The sequence below is a fragment of the Halichoerus grypus genome, chromosome 3 (assembly GCF_964656455.1).
Source record: "Halichoerus grypus chromosome 3, mHalGry1.hap1.1, whole genome shotgun sequence".
Lineage (NCBI taxonomy): Eukaryota > Metazoa > Chordata > Mammalia > Carnivora > Phocidae > Halichoerus > Halichoerus grypus.
This window is the reverse complement of record NC_135714.1, coordinates 192,269,757-192,294,157: the sequence shown is the minus strand read 5'-3', so window position 1 is coordinate 192,294,157 and position 24,401 is coordinate 192,269,757. Positions and strand designations below refer to the sequence as shown.

The 24,401-nt window shown below is 39.1% G+C and overlaps 1 protein-coding gene and 1 long non-coding RNA gene across 2 annotated transcripts in view; one reads left to right on the top strand and one right to left on the bottom strand.

Moving 5' to 3' along the window:
• Positions 1 to 1,195: 1,195 nt before the first annotated feature.
• On the bottom strand, positions 1,196 to 20,127 carry CCDC110 (coiled-coil domain containing 110). Its single transcript, XM_036070587.2, has 6 exons — positions 19,736 to 20,127; positions 19,267 to 19,371; positions 5,743 to 5,798; positions 5,407 to 5,472; positions 4,061 to 4,171; positions 1,196 to 3,319 (listed from the first exon to the last, which is right to left on the bottom strand). Exons 1-6 carry the CDS (start codon positions 19,743 to 19,745, stop codon positions 1,196 to 1,198), a joined length of 2,472 nt encoding a protein of 823 aa, XP_035926480.2. The 5' UTR covers positions 19,746 to 20,127.
• LOC144381424 (uncharacterized) overlaps positions 1,315 to 24,401 on the top strand; it is a 131,268-nt gene continuing 108,181 nt past the window's right edge. Inside the window, exons 1-2 of the long non-coding RNA XR_013446661.1 lie at positions 1,315 to 1,391; positions 1,640 to 1,663. This is a non-coding gene — a long non-coding RNA (uncharacterized LOC144381424). The remainder of the gene's footprint in view (positions 1,392 to 1,639; positions 1,664 to 24,401) is intronic.

The following is a 24,401-nucleotide window of genomic DNA, read 5'->3' as shown; positions in this document are numbered from 1 at the left end:
GGGTAATGATTCCATCAAGAGCAAAGGGGAGGCATAGGCATGCTTACTGCACTCATAAAAGATTTGGGTTCCCTAAGTTCAGAGTTCTCTCTGGTAATGCAACATGCTGTGTGACCCTTTTCATGCTGCATATAGGAATTAGGGCTTGGAGAATCAATGCAAAAGTGCTGGTGTTCTGGCTACTGCTATTGCTGTGAGCAACAAACTGTTCTTTATCCCTGACCCAGGACTCTCATGTCTTCCACTAGAATCCATGAAACTGTCAGACCAACATTAGCTTATAAGTTCAGTGAAATCTCAAGGCTGTTCACAGTTCTTGACAATATAAAAATATATACCTAATTGCAGTTTCTAATTAAAAAATTACTCTAATTACAAGGTAATTATAATCCTATGTAAAAGTGAATTTAAAATAATTTTGTGGAGGGGGCACCTGGGTGGCTCAGTCAGTTAAGCATCCAACTCTTGATTTCAGCTCAGGTCATGATCTCAGGGTCCTGAGATCAGGCCCCACATTGGGCTCTGCTCTTGGTGGGGAGTCTGCTTGAGATTCTCTCTCTCCCTCTATCCCTCCTCGCACCGCCCCCCCCAGCACTCTCTCTTTCTCTAATTATTAATTAAAAAAATAATTTGTGGAGAAAAAAGTACTGGACAGAGGATTTTGAAACATTGATTTTAGAAATTTATTTACATATCTTGGATGGAAGCAATTGATACAGTTGACTTGGAATTCCTGGAAAAAAAAGAATTTTTTAATGTGGGAGTGCCAAGTATACTTCAAAAACAGAAACAAAAACCCCGCTCCCTGCCAAAGTTGCTGTGTGCATATACAATGTATAGAAGTAATATAAATAAAATAACAACATGAGTTTCATCAAAAGAGCAAAATTCCTTTTTTTTTTTTTTTTAAAGTAGGCTCCATGCCCAGTGTGGAGCCCAATGTAGGGCTTGAACTCATGACCCTGAGATCAAGACCTGAGCTGAGATCAAGAAACAGACACTTAACCAACTGAGCCACTCAGGCGCCCCAAAAGAGCAAAGGTCCTAAATAATTCCAATAGATAATAAATTGGATACAAATCTTACAAGAATAAATTGTATTCATCTTAAAAGTTTCCTTCTTATTACTGTACTCTGGCTAGTGCCCAATAGGTGAAAAAAATCTTAAACACATCTCTACTAATCCACTGCAATATTACATACCTTTCAAATCAGGAGCCAAAGGCCTACTCCTAGGACCAGAAGTGTCTTCATAAGTATCACAGTTGTCAAAATGGAATTTCTCTCTTCTTGAAATATAACCCTTTTTTGATAGGTCACTCTGTGGACTACAGACTTTTTCACTTAGATTTAAATAATCTCTTTGAAGATTCCGCATCTCAAATTCTAAGGTATCCCTTTCGTTTTCTATACTTCTTACATAGTTTTCTAAAAGTATTTTATCTTCTGCAAGTCTACTGATGCTGTTTTCAAATTTTATATTTTCTTTACTATGTTTTTTTAGTTCTTCTTTTAGAATCTGATTATCTGTTTTAATTTCCATTACCATTTTTGATAACATTTCACATTCAGTGCCCATTTCTGACAAACTATTCTTATAAATACTTGCTTCTGATTTTGCATTTTTTATTTCTTTCAGAAAATTCTCCTCTGCAGTGGATTGGTATGTTTGAATATTCTCAATTTCTCTTTCCATCATTTGTCTAGCAGCAATGGATTCTTGTAATGTTGTTTCAAGATTAAGTTTTTCACTTTTAACTGTTTCTATTATTTGAAGAAGTGTCTCTTGTTCAGTTTTTGCCAACCTTTCTTTCTCTTTTAGCTGCATTATCTCTAGTTGGTGTTCCTTCAGTTCATTTTCAACTGAGCTTCTTTCCTTTAGAAGCTGGTATGTTTTTTTCTCTAGCATTTCCTTTTCATCTCGTATCAATAGAATATTTGTTTTCATTGATTCCATTTCTATACTCATTCGATTATTTTCATTATTGACTATGGCCATATCATTTTGAGTTTTGTGTTCCTTACTTTTTAGTTGATCTAATGTTTCTATCATTTGTTGCTTCTCCGAAGAAAGTTGACTATTTTTTTCCTCTAGAGTTTTATTTTGTCCTACAAGAACATTATATTTACTAATTATTTTTTTCAATTCTTTAAGACATTCTTTACCATCTTCTTCTGTTTTAATTAACTTGGACTGAATAGCATTCTTTTCTTCAACCAAATTCTTAAGTTGCTTTTCATATGTTTCAATTTTCTGTATCAGAGACTGTGTAGTAAACACAAGAGGTTTTATTTTGGTCTTAAGGGTTAGATTTTTATTCTCCAGTTCTGTTACTTTTTTCTGTATCTGCATAGATTCTTTTAGGTAATTCTGTAAGTACTGAATTTTTGCAACACACTGCTCAGTAACAGAATTGACTTTGGATGTTTTCTCATTTTCAAACATTATTGGTCCTTGTTTTAATATTAGTGGTTGTGTTTCTTTGTCTTTCATTTCATATTTTGTTGGGTCAAAGAATGACAGTGTATGTCTTGGAACTCTGGAATGGAATTTTAAATCTGTAATATTCTTGCCAGTGATAGGAATTTCCTTACTGTTTTTCTCATTTCTCTTTCCCCTGTGCATTTCACTCTTGGATAACCTTTTACATTTCCTGCAAAAATTCACATGGAATTTTGACACTGTTTCCCTGAATGGTAGTAATTTGTTTACTAATGCTTCTAATTCTGCAATTCTCTTTGATTTTATATCTTCATTTAAGTTACTTTCTATATTTTCTTCCTTAATAAAGTTAATTTTTTCCTTGTGACTGGGGGACAGGTCATATTTACCATTTCTTGGAACATTTGTGTCAGTTTTTAAAGTTTGAAGTTCATTTGTAAGTGCCAGTTCTCTATCATGTGACTTTTGTAGTTCTTCCTTCATTTGTTTGATAGAACGGCAGATATCATCTAAATTTTCACAGAATCCATGCTTGAGGAAAGGCTCGGTAATTTTGGATTTATCCAGAATTACTGTATCAGCTTGAGGCATCATATTTTGAGGTGCATGAGGTAGAAAACTATAAGGGTTATTATAATTCTTCAACATGTCAGAATTTTCTGAAGGGTTCATAATTATGTTTGAAGCTGAATTATCTGTTGAAGTTCTCTGAGTTAATAGGTCCTTGAAATGTATCTGGGATGGAATATCTACACCTTGACAGAGACTGTTAACAATATCACTGCTGAAGTTTTCTTCTGTTGAATGAATAGTGTTGGACTCCTCAAAATGATGAATTTTCTCCATAGAAAGGATTTCTTTTTGATTCTCTATAGGCTAGTGACAATAAAAAGCACACTATAAATGTACTATATCATTTGCCACATGACAAGCAAATCAAGAAAATATTTTGTGGAGGGTTTATTTTTATAACCCAGATGAACATTTTATCCATTTCTACAGGCAAAGAGGCCTAATGAATATGACTCATTTTCTCCAGAAAAATCTAACAACAGTTATTTTGAGATCTGTAACTCTGGTCTTCACAATTTGCTTAGAAATTATACTTATTTCCTCAGAGGGTGACATACATGGGTCAACCCTTCAATATCAGAAATAGAAATTTAGAATCCCTTAGGAGACCACTGTAGATAGATGGGGAAGATAGAAGCAATAGGTCAAATGCAATAGGAAGTTTAAGGGAAATGAATATTTCCACTTCCGGGCTGTTTGTCAACCTTAGCTTGCATTCCTATTTCAGATGATTCTAGGGCTGTGACTATTCTAGAAATGCGAGTTCTAATCAGTGTAGACAGAGTGACTCTGGTTCCAGCCTGTTTCTAGAGAATTCACCTCAGGTCTTGGTCAATCCTAAAAGTAGAAAAATTCCTAAGTGGATAGACAGGCTAAAAAAAAACTGCCTTATATTTCAATGTACTTGGGAATCTTTTAGGTATTCCTCTGACAGTCCATTTGACCCATGAAGAAGGTTAAGAATATAAAGGTGAAGATAAAATGGTTGTGGTAACATTTTTGAAGTGACTAAATATAGAAATAGTTTTGTACAGAATAACATACCAAAGCTTTTTCGATGCATGTGCCAAATACTAGATTTTTTTCTGAGCTATATTGTGGGTTTTCTACTTCAATAATACTTTTGTTCAAGATTTCACTGATTTCAGACTGTACCTTTAAAAGATAAATTGATAATGTTAGAATTTTATTTCAGATTTATAAACTTATGAATGTATAGGAATCACAGATACTATAATTCAAAGATACCTTTAAATTTCCTGGACATAAAAATTCTTTTCCATCATGTAGAATATAAAATACATGTATTTAATTTATAATAATCTCTATCATTAAAGGAATTTTTAAAGAAAATTATGTCTTTATTATATGATTGTAAAATCAGGAAAACTTACTTTAGTAAAGCAATAAAATTTTATGAACTATATTCAAGTAATTTTGGATGTTTGATTTTTATATTGTTGAATAAAGCAGAGACTTTTGATCTCTGTCATCAGAACTGAATCTATTCGATCACCCTCAGGAGGAGTTTGTCTTCTCTTGCCACTTCCCTGCACCTGCTTTTAGTATAAGAATATTAGGATGAAGTTTATATTGGGCTTTAGTGAGTATGTGTTGTGTTATGTACCACCAATATCCCTACCCTATCCTTCTGTTAATACTATCTCTTATTTGTTCTGGATAAAGTCCATGTGCCTTTGGTGATCCCACTTCCAGCTGCACGTGACTGAGAGCTAACCAGTCAGAACACTGCCTTCCTTTCAACAGTGATTTGTTCAAGGATTGCATATGAACCAATCTCAGGCAGTCAGAATCAGTCCAAGCACTTCAGTATAAACTCTTAAGGAAGAAAAGAGCATGGTCTCTTCGCTGATTGAAATCTGGAAGGATAAAAGCCTAGCGCTTCTAGCAGCCCTTTGGCGACCACATGGAGTCTGAGAATCCAGTATAGTGGAAAGCAAAACCAAAATAAGGAGTGAGATGGGTTCCTGATGACCGAAGTCCTGATCATATGGATTAAGCCATCGCCAGGTGAACTTGTCCCTAGGGTTTTCAGTTACCTGCACTAATAAGATACACTTTTTCCCTAGGTGGATTTGAGTTAGATTTCATCTCACTTATAATGAGAGTTCCCATTTGTAAACTATATATAGGTAGCACTTTAAACATACATTTAAAAAAAAATCAGTGAGTACTATTTCTTTTTGGCTCATATCCAAATTCAACGATAATAGAATGTAGTTTCCCCCAAACAAATTTTGAGCCTGGAATATTCTTATTTTATTACATTCTACATGAACTAATCAGTTGGCTAGTGATCATTAGCTTAGAAATGTGGGATGATATCTTAAGTTTGGATATTTCCCATGTAGAGATTAAAAGAAACATACCATGCTAACATTCTGCAAAGTCTGTATTCGGAGAGCCTGAAATGATTCCAGTTGGTGCTGAAGGGCCTATAATAAAATTAAGCATGGTATGAAATTGAACCATTTTGAACTTGCTATTATTTCTTTTTATATATATCCCCCAAAGTTGCCTATTACCAGAAATGATCACATGAGGGTCAAATGACTTACATTCTTAGTCATTCTTGCTAATTCTCCAATGTATTTTCATGAAGATTTTTGTGGAAAATCCACGTGAATTTTGGAAGTATTTATTCTGAAAGAGATCAGCCTTTACACAGCTTTGGAGAAAAAAAAATGAAATGAAAATGAACTTACTTTCAGTGCTGATTGTGGTTGGATTTGATGTTCTGATTCTGATATGCAGCCATATTCTAAAAAGCAAAATTGAAAAACCATATGATCTAATTCTTAAGTTTTATTTTTAAACAACTGTAATAGAAAGTAGTCTCCTAACTTTCTTGGATAGTGAGACAGAGATAATGAGAATTTTGATGTTCACATTAGGAAGAACCCAATGCTAGTCACATAATAAGATCAAGAAATAATTTTCCTTTTTTTTAAAAAAGATTTTATTTATTTATTTGAGAGACAGAGAGAGAATGAGAGAGTGAGAAAGCATGAGAGGGGAGAGGGTCAGAGGGAGAAGCAGGCTCCCCGCTGAGCCGAGAGCCCGATGTAGGACTCGATCCCAGGACTCTGGGTTCACGACCTGAGCCGAAGGCAGTCGCTTAACCAACTGAGCCACCCAGGCGCCCAAGAAATAATTTTCACGTGGCTTAAATAATTTTCACTTGAGATTGTAATAGTGGTTTTACTTTTATAATAAACCATTAACTTGTAATGTCAAACTTGGAACTCTCAAAAACTCAATTATCTTTGTTTCTGCAATATAAACTGCATTTAAAAAAACAAACAACTAATAATCCTGTTGTGGGATACCTTTGACAAAGTACTGTGTAGGTCTCAGTGTCTATGAAATGGCCATGTGCTGTTTTTCCTCATCATGGAAAACAAATTGGACTTACAGAGCATAATTTTTGTAATGCTCTTAAGCAAAATACTATAAAAACCCATGTGTTCCTTCCTAGAAAATAGATTAAAGATATGTAACAGGGGAGAGACTATAAACTGTTTGCAAATTTCCTGACTTATATCCCTCTTTGTCCAAATAGGTTTTTTGCTTGCTTTGTAAATTTTTATTAAATAATTTAAAAAACACTCAGCGTCTCAAATGAAATGAGAGTTATGATGGAATGTTCCCCTAGGCTGACAATTTCTGCCCTAAGAGAAGTTTTTAAAAGAGGTCAGCACATCCCTCATTTGGAATGACAGTCTGCCAGATGTTATAGGAGCTGGTTGCAAAGTATAGGCACCCCCCCCTCCAGCCCCCATTTGCCATCTGGCCCTTCCACACTGAGAGAGCAACTTTGGTTCAGAGCTTGGAGCTATTTGGTCAACTGAAGAATCCCACCTTCATCGGAGGGCAGGGAGGGACAGTGAGTCTGTTTGGGTATTGCTCAGCTTTGCATCTTACTAGGAATAAAACAATAGTCTGAATTGTTCATCTCAGAGAGATTAAAAGACAAAACAAAACTCAAGTGAGATCTGGACGAATGCAACAAGGCATCCCAAAGTTTTTCAGACTCTAAGACAACTTCTAAATGAACTCAAATTGTAAATCAAAACCAATATATTACCTAGAACCCCACCACCCAGAATTAACCATTATGAATTTTAGGTACTCTCCTTTCAGTCAGCTCTCTATGCATATATGCAGAAAAAAAGAAATTATTTTAGAACAGTGGGATAATATTATACATGTTACTTTTGATAAGTAGCATTAAATTTGTGTTTCTTTTAATAGAATAAAGAAAACTGCAATTAGTTGAAATTATCACTATTGTTCAGATTTTTTTCACTACGTGAAAGATTATTTCCTATAAGACCCCTTTAAGCTAATGAAAATATATCATGAGGACTAAGAGATTGGAATTTTTATGTTTTTTAATAACGTGTACTTCCACTGTATTCAGTGTTGATTTAGTCCTTGCCAAGAAGGGGAGTAAATGATGAGAAAATTAGCATTATACTTGCTCTCACATTTACTTCCCACTTTTCATGATATTTGCTTATTACATTATTTTTACACTGTGATGTTTTATGATGCTTTACATTTTAAACACAAAGATAGAACATTATTATTATAAATATTTTCAGCTGTCAACTTTATTTTTAATGGATTTACTGTTCAGAATTCCATCTCCTTTCTGCATCTACAGCACCAGCTTCCCGTTTCCACACAGGTTTCTTTTGTCTCATTAGGAGGACTTGCAAATTGAAGGCTAAGTACAGTATTTCTTTTGCTAAAACTGAGTACGAAGTATGGGTCAAAAGAAATTTAAAGACTTGGTAAAGGGATATAGCAAATACAAGATTTTAAAGAAAGAACATGAGATTTACACACTGCTTCTACATATATTTCCCTCCCTCCATCTCTTCCTTCTTTTTTGACCATCGTATGATTGCAGTTACCATGATGCTTCTTTTCATATGGCTCAGTGCAACCTGAGCAACTCTGCTCAGAATTTGTTTTCTTTGACATACTGTAGATGTTTTCTCTTGACATGCTTCTTGGAGTACATTGGTCTGTCCCTCTGAAATATGGTTTCAGGGCCAGGGTGTTTTACTATCCATTTTCTATAGCCTAAAAATTAGGTGAGGGGGTCTGGGGGAAGAGACATCATTTGGAGCTGTGTGAAGCCTCCATTGGAGGATGTGATCGCTGCCATTTTGTTGTTGTTCCCTGAGACTGGTTAGAAATCTAGAGGAGATATATCTTATTACCCTAGGGAGATATTCTCTTGATTGGGATCATTCTCTTAGTTCAGTATGGAGTCCTGGAACTAGGACTGCCACGTAAGATTGTAAAGGTTGTTCACTACACAAGGGCTCCTGGCCAAAAGATAAATGTGGGCTGAGATGTGTCCCATGCTCCACTACACTCAGCTAACCGGTACCCTATGTGGGTTTGCATATACCTAGAGTCTGATATACCTTTCTCTAATCCATGCAAAGGCACCCATGAGCCAATGGCAGCCCTACTCAGAACTTCTTTCCTCAGAGCAAAGTAAGCCCCTGTTGATCAGTGTCCAGGTTTACTTATCTATTCTCCTAGCTGCTCCTCTCTACCCACCTAAAGCCCAATCAGCAGAAAGGAAGACACAAGTATTTCCTCTTTTTGTATTCACATTTTGTATTAACAGTGGGAGGGGCATTAATGAGTATTTTCAGGATTTTGACTTGTTTTATTGCTTCTGAAAGTCAGAAGCCAGTCAGTAGTTTGCCTTGCCAGAATCTTCTGTCTTTACTTTTGGCCTCTATTTTCCAATTTTATGTCCTTCAGGTGCTGCTGGTGAAGTTTTTGCTGGTTTTCTAATTTTTTTTTCTTTTGTTTATTTCATTTGGTACTGGAGGAGGGAGGTCTGAGGTCTTCCTTGGCTCTAAAATCTCTATCTGAAAGTCTAGAATAATTTTTAAAAGTTAATGATTTAGGGTTTTTTTGTTTATTTCACATTTAGTGATTCATTCCTTCAACAACATCATTCATTCAAATATTGAGTGTCTAGTATGTGGTATGCCAAATTATAGGTACTAGAGACACAGCAATAAATAAGACAACTTGTAAACCTCTTGCGGTACCTACGTTCTGGAGAATGAGCAGAAAATAAAAAGCACACAAAGAAATAAACAAGATACTTTCAAATAGTGATAAATAACACAAAGAGGATAGGCTAATGTGACAGGGAGGATGGGGACAGGACTGGAGAAAGTGGTTGGCAGAGGCCTATCTGGCCTGGTCTGTGGCCTGAATGTGGTGAGTTTTAGCTAGGTGTGCTCTGGACTGCGCATCTGACCTCCACTGGAACTGAGCCCTGCAAAACTCTCTGGTCAGGAAACATGGTGTGGGCAGCGGTTTATGCTGGTCTTCTGGGGGAGGGACCTGCCATGCTGGAACTGAGGCAAGCATGTTTGAGAAAGGCAGTTCCACTTGCTTCAGCCAAGAGTACCATATGATAAGAAAAGGCCAGCCATGTGAACATCTGTAGGAAGAGATTTGGAGCAGAGGACATGACAGAGTCCTGAAGCATAACATGCTTATCTGTGTTTGCAGAACAGAAGGAAAGTCAATATGGCTGTGGCTTAATGAGCAGATGGAAGCCCATTATGATTAGAGGTCAGAGGGGGAGACAGGGCTAGATTATGTAGGACCTTGTGGGCCACCTGAGTGGTTTGGCTTTTATTTTAAGTGAAATGGGAAGCTTTAGAGGGTTTCAAACATGAGAATGATTTGATCTGAAAAGAAACATTTATGGTCACTCTACTGCATGATAATGGGTTATAAGGTGGCAATGGCAGGGCTACTATGGTAATCCAAGTGAGAGACAAAGGTATCTTGGACTAGAATGGCAGAAGGGAAGATGGAGAAATATAGGTGGATTTAGAATAGGTTTTGAAGATAAAGCATTGTTAGGTGGTTAAATGTGGCCAGAAGAGATGAAGGAAGGATGACTCCTGTCTTTTTTTTTTTTTTTTTGGTGACAGCAGATGGATGATGAAATCTGATGTTATTTACTAAAATGGAAAAGAATGGAGTAGGAAGATGTTTTAGGGAAAACTTTTAGATATGTTAAAGTTAAGTTTCCTGTTAGTTGTCAAAGTGGACATCAAAAGGCAGTGGGATATTCCCGTCTCTGGTTCAGGGGAATGGATATGAACACTATATTGGAAAATACAGATGTCACTGCTAGCCTAGACAAGGGCAGTTTCTGTGCAGTGACAGGCACAAAAACCCAAATGAAGTGGCTAGAGAGAATGGAATTTGAAGATTTGTGGGCATTGAGTATAGGCAACTCTTTTGAGTTTTACTGTGGAAAGAAATAGGGTGCCTAGTGGAATAGGGTGCATGTTAGAAGAGATGTAAAGGTCAGGAAGAATTTTTTAACCATGAGAGATTCTAACATGCCTACTTCCTGCTGGAATCATGTAGTAGGAAAGGAGAAGAGTAATTCTGGAGAATGAGGGAGGTTAATTGCAGAAGCTGAGTATCTGAGAATTCCAGGAGAGCTAGGATAAAGAGGAAATGAGCTTTGATTGAGCAGGGACAATTCTTCCATTGAAACTGGGGACAGCAGGAACAGGAGCAGGAAGATGGTGGTGGAGTAGGAGGACCCTAGGCTCACTTTGTCCCATGAATACAACTAGATAACTATCAAATCATCCTAATGCCCCAGGAATCAACCTGAAGACTGACAGAAAAAAACTCCACAACTAAAGCAAGAAAACAGGCCATATCGAAGAAAATAGGAAGTGTGGAAATGTGGTTTAGGGGAGAGACAGATCATAGCTGCTGTGCAGCGGAAGGAGTCATGGTTGCAGAGAAGGGAGGGAGAGAGAGAGGAGCACACAGGGGAATGCACAAGGAGAACATTTCCCCAAGGCCATTGGCTTAGAAAATGAGAGGGGCTGAATTCATTGAGTTTTTGCAATCAGTGGGGCTTAAATGCTGGGGTTTTAAACATCAGCAGCCTTGGCTGGGATAGAGCCCAGACAGCCCTGTGCTGCTCCTAGAGAGAAGGCAGGCAAACAACAAGGGGGCAGAGAGTGTGGAAACAGCCATCTGAAGAGCACCGGGGGCACACAGTGAGGAGATTATCTGCTCTTCTCAGAGCATGTCCCTGAGAGGCAGCATTCACAGAAACAACTCTGAGGGAACAAAGGAGCTGGCCAGTGCCATTCCCTCCCCCGCCCCTCGGCATAAACACAGAGCCACCTGTGGGAAGCAGTGCAGCACAGACACTGGCTGCCTAACTTGCTTACACCAAGCCCTACCGCCCTGTGCTGCAGTGGAACTGCCCTTCTCAAACATGCTTGTCTCAGTCCCAGCATGGCAGGTCCCTCCCCCAGAAGACCAGTGCAAGCCCCTGCCCACACCATGTCTCCTGACCAGAAAGTTTTGTAGGGCCTCAGTTCCAGTGGAGGTGGTGACAGGTCTCATTTCACAAGCAGTCCAGAACACATCTAGCTCAAACTCACCACATTCAGGCCAGGGACCAAACACTGCCCACAGCATGCAGGGAAAGACTCTGCAGATGACTGGCCTGAAGGATAGAGCAGCCAGAACACAACAGCAGAGTGCATGCAGCACACACCAGAGGCACTCTCTGAAGTGCCAGGCCTTGGGAACTACATGACCTCTTCTTCATGAGGCTATTACTTTCAGGAGCAGAAGACATAACTGGTTTTTCTAATACAGAAAGAAAGCAGATACGTAGATAAAATGTGAAGACACAGGAATTTATCCCAAATGAAAGAACAAGATAAGGCCAAAGCCAGTGGTCTAAGCAAAACAGATACAAGTAACATGCCTGATGGAGAATTTAAAGCAATGATCATAAGGATACTCACTGGGCTTGAGAGCAGAATAGAAGACATCAGTGAGACCCTTACCACAGAGATGAGTCTCACTGATGATCAGAAATGAAGAGTGCAACAAATGAAAATAGAACACCCTTGATGCAATGAACAGCAGGCTGGAAGAAGCAGAGGAATGAATTAATGACCCAGAACAGAGTAATGAAAAGTAATCAAGTTGAACAAAAGAGAAAAAAAATTGTGCAAAATGAGAATAGATTTAAGGAACTCAGTGACTCCACCAAAGATAATAATATTCATATTATAGGAGTCTCAGAAGAAGAGAGAGAGAGAAAAGGGGGCAGAAAATTTATTTGAAATAATAGCTGAAAATTTGCCTAGTCTGGGGAAGGAAACAACATCCAGATCCAGGAGGCAGAGAGAACTCCCATCAAAATCAACAAAAGCAGGCCAACACAAAGACATATTGTAATTAAATTTGCAACATATAGTGATAAAGAAAAAATCTTAAAAGCAGCAAGACAAAAGTAGTCCTTAACACCTATTTTTCTCAAACTGTTCCAAAAAATAGAAAAGGAAGGAAAATTCCAAATTCATTCTATGAGGCCAGCATTACTCTGATACCAAAACCAGATAAAGACACCACTGAAAAGAGAACTAGAGGCCAATATCCCTGATGAACATACATACAAAAATTCTCAAATATTAGCAAACCAAATCCATCAATACATTAAACAAATCATTCACCAAGATCAAGTGGAATTTCTTCTTGGATTGCAAAGGCGGTTCAATATTCTCAAATCAGTCAACATGGTACATCACGTTCATAAAAAAAGGATAAGAACCATATGGTCATTTCAACTGATGCAGAGAAAGCATCTGACAAAGTACATCATACATTCACGGTAAAAACCATCAACAAAATAGGTTTAGAGGGAACATACCTCAACATAATAAAGTCCATATATGAAAAACCCACAGCTAATATCAACCTAAATGGGGAAAAACTGAGAGCTTTTCCTCTATGGTCAGGAACAAGACAAGGATGTCCACCGAACCACTTTTATTCAACATAGTATTGGAAGTCCTAGCCACAGCAATCAGACAACAAAAAGAAATAAAAGGCATCCAGATGGGCAAGGAAGAAATGAAACTTTCACTATTTGCAGATGACATGATACTCTATATAGAAAACCTGAACAAATACACCAAAAAACTGCTAGAACTGATAAACCAATTCAGTAAAGCTGAAGAATACAAAATCAATGCACAGAAATCTGTTGCATTTCTATACATCAATAATGAAGCAGCAGAAGAGAAATTCAGGAATCAATCCCATTTACAACTGTACCCCAAACAATGAGACACCTAGGAATAAATTGAACCAAAGTGGTGAAAGACCTGTACTCGAAAAACAATAAACACCGATGAAAGAAACTGAAGGTGACACAAGGGAATGGAAAGACATTCCGTGCTCATGGATTGGAAGAACAAATATAGTTATATGTCTATACTACCCAAAGCAATCTCCACATTTAATGCAATCCCTATCAAAATACCAACAGCATTTTTCACAGAGCTAGGACAAGCAATCCTAAAATTTGTATGGAACCACAAAGGACCCTGAATAGCCAAAGCAATCTTGAAAAAGAAAAGCAAAGCTGGAGGCATCACAATTCCAGACTTCAAGTTATATTACAAAGCTGTAGTGATCAAGACAGTATGGTACTGGCACAAAAATAGACACATAGATCAATGGAACAGAATAGCAAACTGAGAAATAAACCCACAATTATATGGTCAATTAATCTTCAACAAACCAGGAAAGAATATCCAACGGGAAAAGGACAGTCTCTTCAACAAATGGTGTTGGGAAAACTGGACAGCTACATGCAAATGAATGAAACTGGGCCACTTTCTTATACTATAACAAAAATAAATTCAAAATGGATTAAAGGCCTAAATGTGAGATCTGAAACCATAAAAATCCTAGAAGAGAACATAGGCAGTAACTTTTTTGACATTGGCCATAGCAAATTCTTTTTAGGTATCTCTCCTGAGTCCAGGGAAACAAAAGCAAAATAAACTATTAGGACTACATCAAAATAAAAAGCTTGTACAGCAAAGGAAACCATCAACAAAACTAAAAGGCAACCTACAGAATGGGAGAAGATATTTGCAAATGACATATCTGAAAAGGACTAGTATCCAAAATATAAATTTTATAAAGCTTATAAAACTCAACACCCCAAAAATAATCTAATTTAAAAATGGTCAGTTAACATTAATAGACATTTTTCCAAAGAAGACATACTGATGGCCAACAGACACATGAAAAGATGCTCAACATCACTTATCATCAGGGAAATGCAAGTCAAAACTACAATGAGACGTCACCTCATACCTGTCAGAATGGCTACAATCAACAGCACGAGAAACACCAGGCGTTGGTGAGAATGTGGAGAAAGGGGAATCTTCTTGCAGTTATTGGGAATGCAAACTGGTGCAGCCTCTGTGGAAAACGGTATGGAAGTTCCTCAAAAGTTTAAAAATAGAACTACCCCACAATCCAGGAATTGCACTACTAGGTATTTACCTAAAGAATAAAAAAATACTAATTCAAAGGAATACATGCACTCTGATGTTTATAGTAGCATTATCTACAGTAGCCGAATTATGGAAATAGCCCAGGTGGTTCATCTATTGATAAATGGATAAAGAAGAAGTGGTACACATATACAATGGAATACTACTCAGCTATAAAAAAGAATGAAATCTTGCCATTTGCAATAATATGGCTGGAGCTAGAGAGTATTATGCTAAGTGAAATAAGTCAGTCAGAGAAAGACAAATACCATATGATTTCACTCATATGTGGAATTTAAGAAACAAAACAAAGGAGCAAAGGGGAAAAAAAGAGGCAAACCAAGAAACAGATTCTCTAGAGAACAAACTGATTGATAGTGACCAGAGGGGCCGGGGGTGGGGGATGGGTGAAATAGGTGATGGGGATTAAAGAATGCACTTGTGTGACCAGCACCAGGTGTTGTATGGAAGTGTTGAATCACTATATTGTACACCTGAAATGAATATAACACTGTATGGTAACTAAACGGAATTTAAATAAAAACTTGACAAACAAGAAATGGGGGACAGCAGATAATACGGGTACACAAGCAGGTAGGTCAGCAAATTTTAAGTATGAGGGTCAGGGAGTTTGGGTCTGATTGCTTCTTTTTTTTTTCATATAGTGTGAGATTATATTAATGAGTTTAGAGGTAGTGGTGAAGGGTTTTGGAGATTGAGGAAACAATAAGAGTGAAATAGTTATCCTGGAGAAGTTTTGAAAAAGCACTTGCTGGGGCAATAAAGTGTTCCAAGGAGCACTGAGATCCATGTTATGACTCAGAAGTGAATGGCTTTCTCCTGCAATGTTCAGAGGATTCAGTGAAGATATAGAATAGGCAGAGAGTTGGATTTATCGGTTTTTAATGGCTATTAAAATAACTTTTTGTTTTTTTATGAGTTTTGGAGACATTGGCTACTACTTATTCCCAAAGGAAAGTTAATCTTAAAATTCAGCAATACTTAATCAACCACATAGAATTATGTGATTCTAGAATTGGAAGGGAAATTACCAAATAGGCACAGGAAGGGGAACACCGTCAAAGGTCATCATTTATTAAGTCTTTGCTAAACATGCAATATTGAGAGGTGTGTGGACGAAGTGGAAGATAGGGTCCCAGCCCTGAAGAAGCTGATACTCTACTGGGAATGCAAGAAATAGTATTCATATTATGTTCAATTAAATTCTCTAGCTGTCTCATATTTAAATGTGAGGAGTGAAAAACAAGATAGTTATCAGTGGGATGGCTTTTGAAGTAATTAAAGATACGGGGAATTTATTCTGAAACCTGCAGAGGATTATGCCATTAGTCAACATACAGGCACACCTTGTTTTATTGTGCTTCGCAAATATTGTGATTTCTTTACAAATTGAAGGTCTGTGGCAACCCTGTGTTGAGCAAGTCTGTTGGTTCCATTTTCCCAACAGCATCTGCTTACTTTGTGTCTCTGTGTCACATTTTGGTAATTCTCACAGGATTTCAAAATTTTTCGCTATTATATTTGTTATGGTGATCTGTAATCAGTGACTATAACTTGCTGAAAGCTTAGATGATGGTTAACATTTTTTAGCAAAAAAGTGTTTTTTAATTAGGGTATGTACATTTTTAAAAAGTAGACATAATGCTATTGCATGCTTAGCAGACTACAGTAATATAAACATAAATTTTATATGCACCGGGAAACCAAAAAATTCATCTGACTCACTTTATTGTGACATTCTCTGTATTGCAATGGTCTGGAACCAAACCCACAACATCTCTGAGATATGCCTGTATTAAGTGCATACCTGTAGCTAAGAGACGAAGGAGAACAAATGAGTTTTTAAAATGCAACATAGTAATGATTCCATATAGGATGTTAGAAGATACTCTGTAGGGCGCCTGGGTGGTTCAGTTGGTTAAGAGACTGCCTTCTGCTCAGGTCATGATGCTGGAGTCCGGGGATCAAGTCCCGCATCGGGCTCCCCGCTCAGCGGGGAGTCTGCTTCTCCCTCTGACCCTCCCCGCTCTCGTGCTCTCTCTCTCTCTCTCAAATAAATAAATAAAATCTTAAAAAAAAAAAAAAAAGAAGATACTCTGTAGTCAAAGCTTTGTCATTCTCAGGGTCAAATGTTTTGCTATGACAACACAAATTCATTCCTAGAAGGAACTGTTTTACAAAGCCTAATGAGGTGTGATGCTGTCTGCATGGGGCTTTGTCGTGGAAGCCATAGGGTCAGGCTGTCTGTGCTTGAATCCTGGCTTTGCCATACACTTGCTATGAGGGATAACACAAGTAGTTATCTAGTTTGTGGGTAAAGCCCTTTGCAGAATGCATGGCACAAACTAAATGCTCAAGAAATATTTATTCTAATCACTACTGCAGAGACAAGGGTATTATCAATATGATGACGAGTCAATAAATTTCAAATTTCCAGTTGCAATGGAGGGGAGGGATGGCTGCTCGAAACTCTTTAATGTTTCCCATTTTGTGCAGAATAACCCCCCAGATCCTTAGATGGAACTACAGTGCCCCCTTCCCCAATTTCCGTTCTGATCTTACCCTTCCCCTTACTCATTCTGGTCCAGTCACACCAACTGTTCCTCAAACGTGCCAGGCATTCTCCTACCTCAGGGCCTGCACTGTTGCTGTTCTCTCTGCCCGAATGCTCTTTCCCTAGAAATCTGCATTGATTACTCCTTTACCTCCTTCAGGTCTTTGCTCAGATGTGATCTGCCCCGTAAGGTCTCCTACCACCCTATTTAAAATCAAATTGCACACTCCCTATCCACCTCTGACACTCTGTATACTCCCCCACTCCCTCTGTGCCTTACTTTTCTCCATGGGATGTATTACACACAATCTCCTTTGTTCCTTCCAGTAGAAGGTAAGCTTCATGTGAGCAGGTATTTTGCATATTTTGTTCTCTGTTGGATCCCCAGCACCTAGGACAGTACTTGCTCAAAAATATTTGTTAGATGAATGAATGGATGGATGAATGAATGAAGACTTGGGTAGAACAGGGGTGCTAAAAACAGCACACTGGATATCTCGAAGTCTCAAAGTATCCTTCACATCTCCATTCCAATCAATCAAGGGTTACATAGGCTAACCACTTACTCTTTTAAAATTAAAGAGGGGCGCCTGGGTGGCTCAGGCGTTAAGCGTCTGCCTTTGGCTCAGGTCGTGATCCCAGGGTCCTGGGATCAAGCCCCGCATTGGGCTCCCTGCTCAGCGGGAAGCCTGCTTCTCCCTCTCCCACTCCCCCTGCTTGTGTTCCCTCTCTCGCTGTGTCTCTCTCTGTCAAATAAATAAATAAAATCTTAAAAAAAAAATAAAATTAAAGAGACCTCAGAAATACTATAGGGTTTCTTGTAGCTCAGCATTATTTATGCAAATGGGGTTACTATTCTGTCGGTTAGTACTCAGGGAATGGATCACATGGTGGCAATGAAGTGTAGATAGGAGAACGGAAAAAGGGGAGGGAACAAAGTCATACCTCCTAATTTTGCCATCCAAGGCAGCACCCCAGCTCAAATAGATAGACTGTGGCTCTTAAATAAGTGTATGTAACCTCATTTTCTGTCATGCTGGCATCTCTCCCCAGAGCCCTAAATCTTAGTCATGTTAGAGAACACGTGATTTGCCAAATTAAAGTACCTCAATTTCTTCTCACCTTAAATGCTTTCTTTGAGGTCAATATTGAGCTGACACAACCTCTAAACTCTCTGTGAAGACTCTTACTCCCTGTTCAGGTTTCCTGTTGCACAAGGATGCCTGCATATCCCCATGGATGGTGGGGCACGGAAGACTGGGGCATTGGCCAGTCAGGCACTGTCCTGCTGGCCTCCTTGGAGATGCTGCTTATCCTGATGGTCCCGGGGCATCCAGTTGTCTTTGGTCTACTGAGGTGTGGTTGCTTTAGCTCTTCCTTCAGGGCCCTTGACATGGCATGTGTGAAGGTCCTGGATTTAGAGAGGTGCAGAAATCCTGTCCTGATCTCAGGTCACTTCTCTCAGTGCCTCCGTGTCTGGATTCCCCATATGTCACGTGTGGGTTTTGGGCAACTAGGGCTCCTAACTTGGTGCATCACTCTAGATACCGCCTTCTACCCAGAGTGCTCTGTTCCTTCCCTGGAATGTCACACTGACCACCAGCCTCTTCCAAGAGGTGGGTAACCTCCTTGGGCTTCTCTCAAGGAAGTGAGTCCAACTTCAGTATTCTCAGTATGATACCCCTAACTGGGTATTTATACACATCTTGTTCATGATTTATGTGGAGCTTGGAATTGTAGCACTTCGGTTATTTCAAATATCCTCCCTATACAATATTCTATAGTCCACAAATACTGTAAAAAGTAATTTCTTTTGGAAAAATTTATATCTTTTTAACATCTGCCCCCAAATATTCTTATTTGATATTCAAGAAGCAGTAGAGTATAGCATGGTGGTTAAGGCCTGGACTCTGGAGCCACCCTGCTGAATACTGGCTTTTTCATTTGCCACCTATGTGACCTTGGGGAGTTAATCACTCTGTGCCTCAGTTTCCTCATAAAATGTGGATGATGGTAGTACCTACTTCATAGGGTTGTGGTGAGGATTAAGTGAATTGATACACTTAAGTGCTTGGAACAACACCTGGCACAAAGTAAGTGTGCTGTGTTAGCTGTTTTTAGTACCATAATAATAGTTACCCAAAGTACATATGTACTGGAAGTGCACCTGTCGGGCCAGTGGATTTAGGCAGGGGACCCCTTGTCTATAGTAAGAGGGAGAAACACCACTGACGTGGAGATTTTACCTGTTTCACTCCCACCACTTTCCTTTACCCCGTCAGAGGAATTCAGGATCTTGGACGCTGAAAGGAGAACGCAGTCAACTTCGTCCTCTTCCTCGTGATGCTTCTCTGTAACAGAACCATATGGCGGGCTTTTAGCTTGGTTGGGAGAAGGAGGCGAAGCGTGCGATTCGGGCCGCGGGCGCCCGAAGCGGCCACGGGAGGGCGCGCTGGGACCACGCAGCGCGGCGGGACCCGGTGCCCCGGAGGCTGGAAGCGAAGGCAGGGCGTGGGGACGGAGGCGGTGTTTCTCTCCCGGGGGAGAGCAGGGGTGTGGGGCTAGTCGGAAGATCGGCACTCCAGAAGGGACCGGCCTTGGGGGTGAAAGGGTCGGGGCGCCGGGGCCGGGGTTGGGGGGCACGGCGCCCTCTCCTAGCCGTCCGCCCCCCAGGGCTCCCCCTCAAGAGACAACTCCCCAGGCCGGCTCTCTCACCCGGGCTCATTCCTGCTGCTCAAGGTCTCCTCCCAACTGCCTTCCCCCACACATTCCGCCCAGTAGCTTCGCGCAGGGGCAGCTCGTTGCCTGGTAACCGGGTGGCCGGCCGCCTGGAGCGGCTGCGGTGCACGCGCCTGGGTCGGGGTGGCGGGAGGCGGGGGTGCGCGCTGAGGTCCTGGGTCCTGGGGCCGCGACGCTCGTCCCGCCAGCGCCGCGCCTGCGACAGCTGCGGTTTGCTGTGCCCTCCCAAACCAGGGGCTCGGCTCCCTGGGGCATTTTTCTCCTGCCGTCTTCGCTCACCGGAACTTGATCTTGATCCTAGTTGGACACTTAAGACAGCACCTGTTGGACCAGAGCTGTGCGGACAAAGGGCAGCGCTTGGAGACAGGCATACACTTAGGAACTTTCTCCGTTTTTTAAATTTCATTGTTTGTTGATTTTGCTTCATTCCTCGTTTTTCAACCTATCCGCCGGAGAAGTTTTAGTGTTTGGGGATTTGAACGATCCAAAATCAATAGTGTGAAAGGACTTTTGCTTGCTGTGGTTAAAAGAAGACCCCCATTTCCAATAATGATCTTATCATAATAATGAAATGTATGAAAATGTACACATTAAAGCTGTCACAGACTCACTGATCTCCATATGTCAAAGCATACTAATTTCCTGTGCACCTGGGCAAACCACTTGCAAAAGATGGATGTTGTGTTGGAATCTGGAACTCGTTCAACGAAGGACTGCTTGGCGTGGCTGCAAGCAATACTTAGTGCAGAACAGAAAATGGCGCTTTTTAAGTAAAAGTTTTAATGAATATATATTACTTTTTTTTTGCAATAGCAACCATTACAGAGAGAATATAAAATAATTGAAATTTCAAATTGTAAGTCACAATAAGGAATTTAAAGTCATGATACAATAATTTATTTTATAATAATTATATGTTTTGCTTTCACGGAAATGAAACCCATTATGATAGTCTCAATGTTTACTTGCTATCCTTTCTTGTTTCCTATAGAGATGGTCTCTAGAAGATTTGATAGTCTTTCTTGTGGCATTGTAGACAATTTCAATAAATTGTGTTTTTGAGAATTTATGTTCTCCATTGATGTCCTATAGTGACAAAGCTAACTCCCCACCCCCAAGAGCTACAAGTTTTTAGCAGTGTCTGTTAAATTACTACTCCAAATAATTTACAGTATATTGAAGTGAGGGTATAGATAAAATACCACTTTAATACGTTAATTTCTATACTAATGAAATTTCCATAACAAATACTATATTTTATGTAACATATTAATATCTAATAATATGTTAATATAATGTAATGTTCTCTAATAACTTTAATTTGTCTATGTAATATATGTAGATTATGATGGCAAGTGAATATTGGTTATTATACAGAAATTTCTTGGGGATTTAAATGGGAGGATTTTGCCACACCATTTAGTATAGAATATAAAAAGCAGATGGTAAGTTACAATGTCAAACTCAAATTTAGCCAGTGCCCTAATCTCAGTAGAGACATACTTAGATACTTCCCGGCAGAAGGATTGTCAGAACTGTCAGAAAGGCAGTTCTTTATTTAGAAGGACAGTTTATTTGAGAAGTTAGTTCAACAAGGCCTTTGGATTTCAAACATTTTTCTTTTGTAAACTAAGTCATGTCTATATTCTCAGAAGAAAAAATAAATTGTCAGAAAACTTCATGTAATTAACACAAAAAAGCCCATCTTTGGAGCCTACAAAGTTATAAAAATTAATACATTAAGAAAAATGTTTTAAATGAGAAAGATGTCTATGATTTGAGTGGCATCCCCTAAGAAGAGGCCCCTTGTGTAGGTTCTCCCACCAACAGTTACACACGGAGACCCTCTTCTCTGATGAGAGAGAATCTGAAAGTTGTAATAAGAGAACATGTCCCTAAAAAATCAGGGTGTTTGGTGGACATATTTCTTTGGGGGCATTCACGACATTTGTGAATGTATGTTGAGGAAATCTTATCTGAATACTCAGGATCACTTAAAACCATTGTCACCTATCACAACCTGTACTTGAAACTCCATTCTGAATTTAGCAGTGATTCAACGACTTGTTCTGTTTGAGCCTGGGTTTACTTACCTGTACAACAGGGCACCAGCAAGACTGTTCTGAGGATCACTGGGATCCTGTGTCACAGTAGGCAGAGTAGCCACATAGGGGGCCGACCGTGAACGGCAGCTCTAGACCTCAGAGTCTAAGGTGAGATTGCATGAACAGTGTTGATATCTTTCCCTTATTTTTATTTATTTATTTTTTTAAAAGATTTTATTTATTTATTTGACAGAGAGAGAGATAGCGAGAGCAGGAACACAAGCAGGGTGAGTGGGAGAGGGAGAAGCAGGCTTCCTGCCGAGCAGGAAGCCCGATGTGGGACTCGATCCCAGGACCCTGGGATCATGACCTGAGCCGAAGGCAGACGCTTAACGACTGAGCCACCCAGGCGCCCGATATCTTTCCCTTATTTAAAAAGATTTGATACTTCAATTGAAAAAGATTCAATGATTCTAGCTCAAATATCAGAAAAAGTTTATATTTTAAAAAGCAGGGAAACTGTGTTGTCTAATTTGTATTGTATATCAACTTGGTTGATGAATTTGCCGAACTTCTAAAAATTTCACAAGCTTCTAAGTAAATGCACATTTAGATGACCTGTAAAATGTAAAGTCCTCATTATGTTTTATTATTAAATTATTTTTTGATAAATTTAATAATAATGGAAAGTGCAAAGAATGATGTAACTAACCATTTGCTTCCATCTACCAGAATTAACAGTTATAACTCTATCAACATATTTGGCTTATATTTATTTGGAAAAATTAAAACATTACATAGAAGTGAACTCCCTACCACCTCCTATCCTGTTCCTCCTTCCCCATGTCCTCCCATAAGAAACCACTATAATGAATTTAGGGTATAGCCTCACAGTCCATTCTCATATTTTTATAGTAATTACATGTGTATTCATGAGTAATATAGATGGTTGCTCTCGTTTATTTTAAAATTTTTCATAAATGGTATCATAATTTTGTTTTATTCTGCAGCTTGCTCTTTTTACTCAAAATTACATGTTTTTTAAGGTCTCTCTGTATTAAAAAATAGGTCTTTAATTGAGTTGTAAAAATGGGCTTGAAATATCTTTCAGTTCTTTGTTTTTGACTTTTTGGTTTCCTTTTCATTTACTTATTATTTTAATTTTTAAAAAGATATTTATTTTTGAGAGAAATGAGAGAGAGAGAGAGAGAGAGAATGAGTGGTGGGGGGCAGAGAGAGAGGGAGAAGCAGGCTCCCTTGAGCTCGATCCCAGGGGCTCGATCCCAGGACCCCAGGATCATGACCGGAGCCAAAGGCAGATGCATAACTGACTGAACCACCCAGGCGCCCCGGTCCCTTTTTTTTTTTTAATTTTTGAAATCATCACCAACTTATAGTGAAGTTGGAGCTACATGTTTCATTTTTTCTTGAACCATTAAGAGGGAGTTGCTGACATGGGGTCTCATCAGTCCTGAATGCTTTGATATGTATCTTATAAGGGCGTTTTTCTTTCTTTCTTTCTTTCTTTTTCTTTCTTTCTTCCTTTCTCTTTCTTTCTTTCTTTCTTTCTGTCTATCTTTCTTTCTTTCTTCCTTCCTTCCTTCCTTCCTTCCTTCCTTCCTTCCTTCCTTCCTTCCTTCCTTCCTTCCTTCCTTTCTTTCTTTCTTTCTTTCTTTCTTTCTTTCTTTCTTTCTTTCAAGATTTTATTTATTTGACAGAGATAGAGACAGTGAGAGAGAGAGCACAAGAAGCGGGGGAGTGGGAGAGGGAGAAGCAGGCTTCCCACTGAGCAGAAGCCTGACGCGGGGCTCCATCCCAGGACCCTGGGATCATGACCTGAGCCGAAGGCAGACACTTAACAATGGAGCCACCCAGGCGCCCCAGGACATTTTTCATTATGAGCACAATACAGCCATCAAAATCCAGAAATTAGCACTGATACATTACTACTATCTAATCTTCAGACCCCACTCAAGTTTCACTGATTCTCCCAATATTGTCCTTTAGACAAAAGTGTCCAGTTCAAACTCTCGCACTACATGTAGTTGTCATGACGTGTATCTTTAATCAGAGTCTCATGGACTCAGAGTTTCCTATTTTATTCAGTGGGTTACAATGGATTATATTCTGTGGCTAACATGATCAATATTGTTGCTTAAATTTTCCTAGAGGGTCAGTGAGAGTTTCTTTAGCTGGCTTCTGTGTACTTTTGACATGTCTCCTTTATTCCTGGAGCATTTCTTCATTTTTTTGCCTGGACAACCAGATATTCCAGTCTCATCCCATACTTTCCCTGCCCTAGCCTTGAAATCAGCCTTTCTCCAAGGAGCCTTGGTTTGTTTTAGAAGAGAATGGTATTTAGAAACCAGGATGTGAGTGTTAGGTTTGAGTGTTGCTATCTCGGTGTAGCTGCTCCCAGACCATCTTAGTGGATAGAGCTGGAGAATGTCTAGATATGCATATATACATACATATAGACATCTATATCCATATATACATGCAAACACATGGACATTCACATCCATATTTTGTTCTCTATTTCTACATATTGAGAACTATGAGTTCATGATACCTCCAATTCCTGTCCAACATCACAG

What these genes read in the sequence shown, in the direction of transcription:
- CCDC110 (XM_036070587.2), bottom strand. An exon ending in AAGTGGTGGGAGTGAAACAG is followed by an intron (nt 5,799 to 19,266) that starts GTAAAATCTCCA and finishes TTTGCTTTTTAG; the next exon opens with AATATGGCTGCATATCAGAA. An exon ending in AACCACAATCAGCACTGAAA is followed by an intron (nt 5,473 to 5,742) that starts GTAAGTTCATTT and finishes ATTTTATTATAG; the next exon opens with GCCCTTCAGCACCAACTGGA.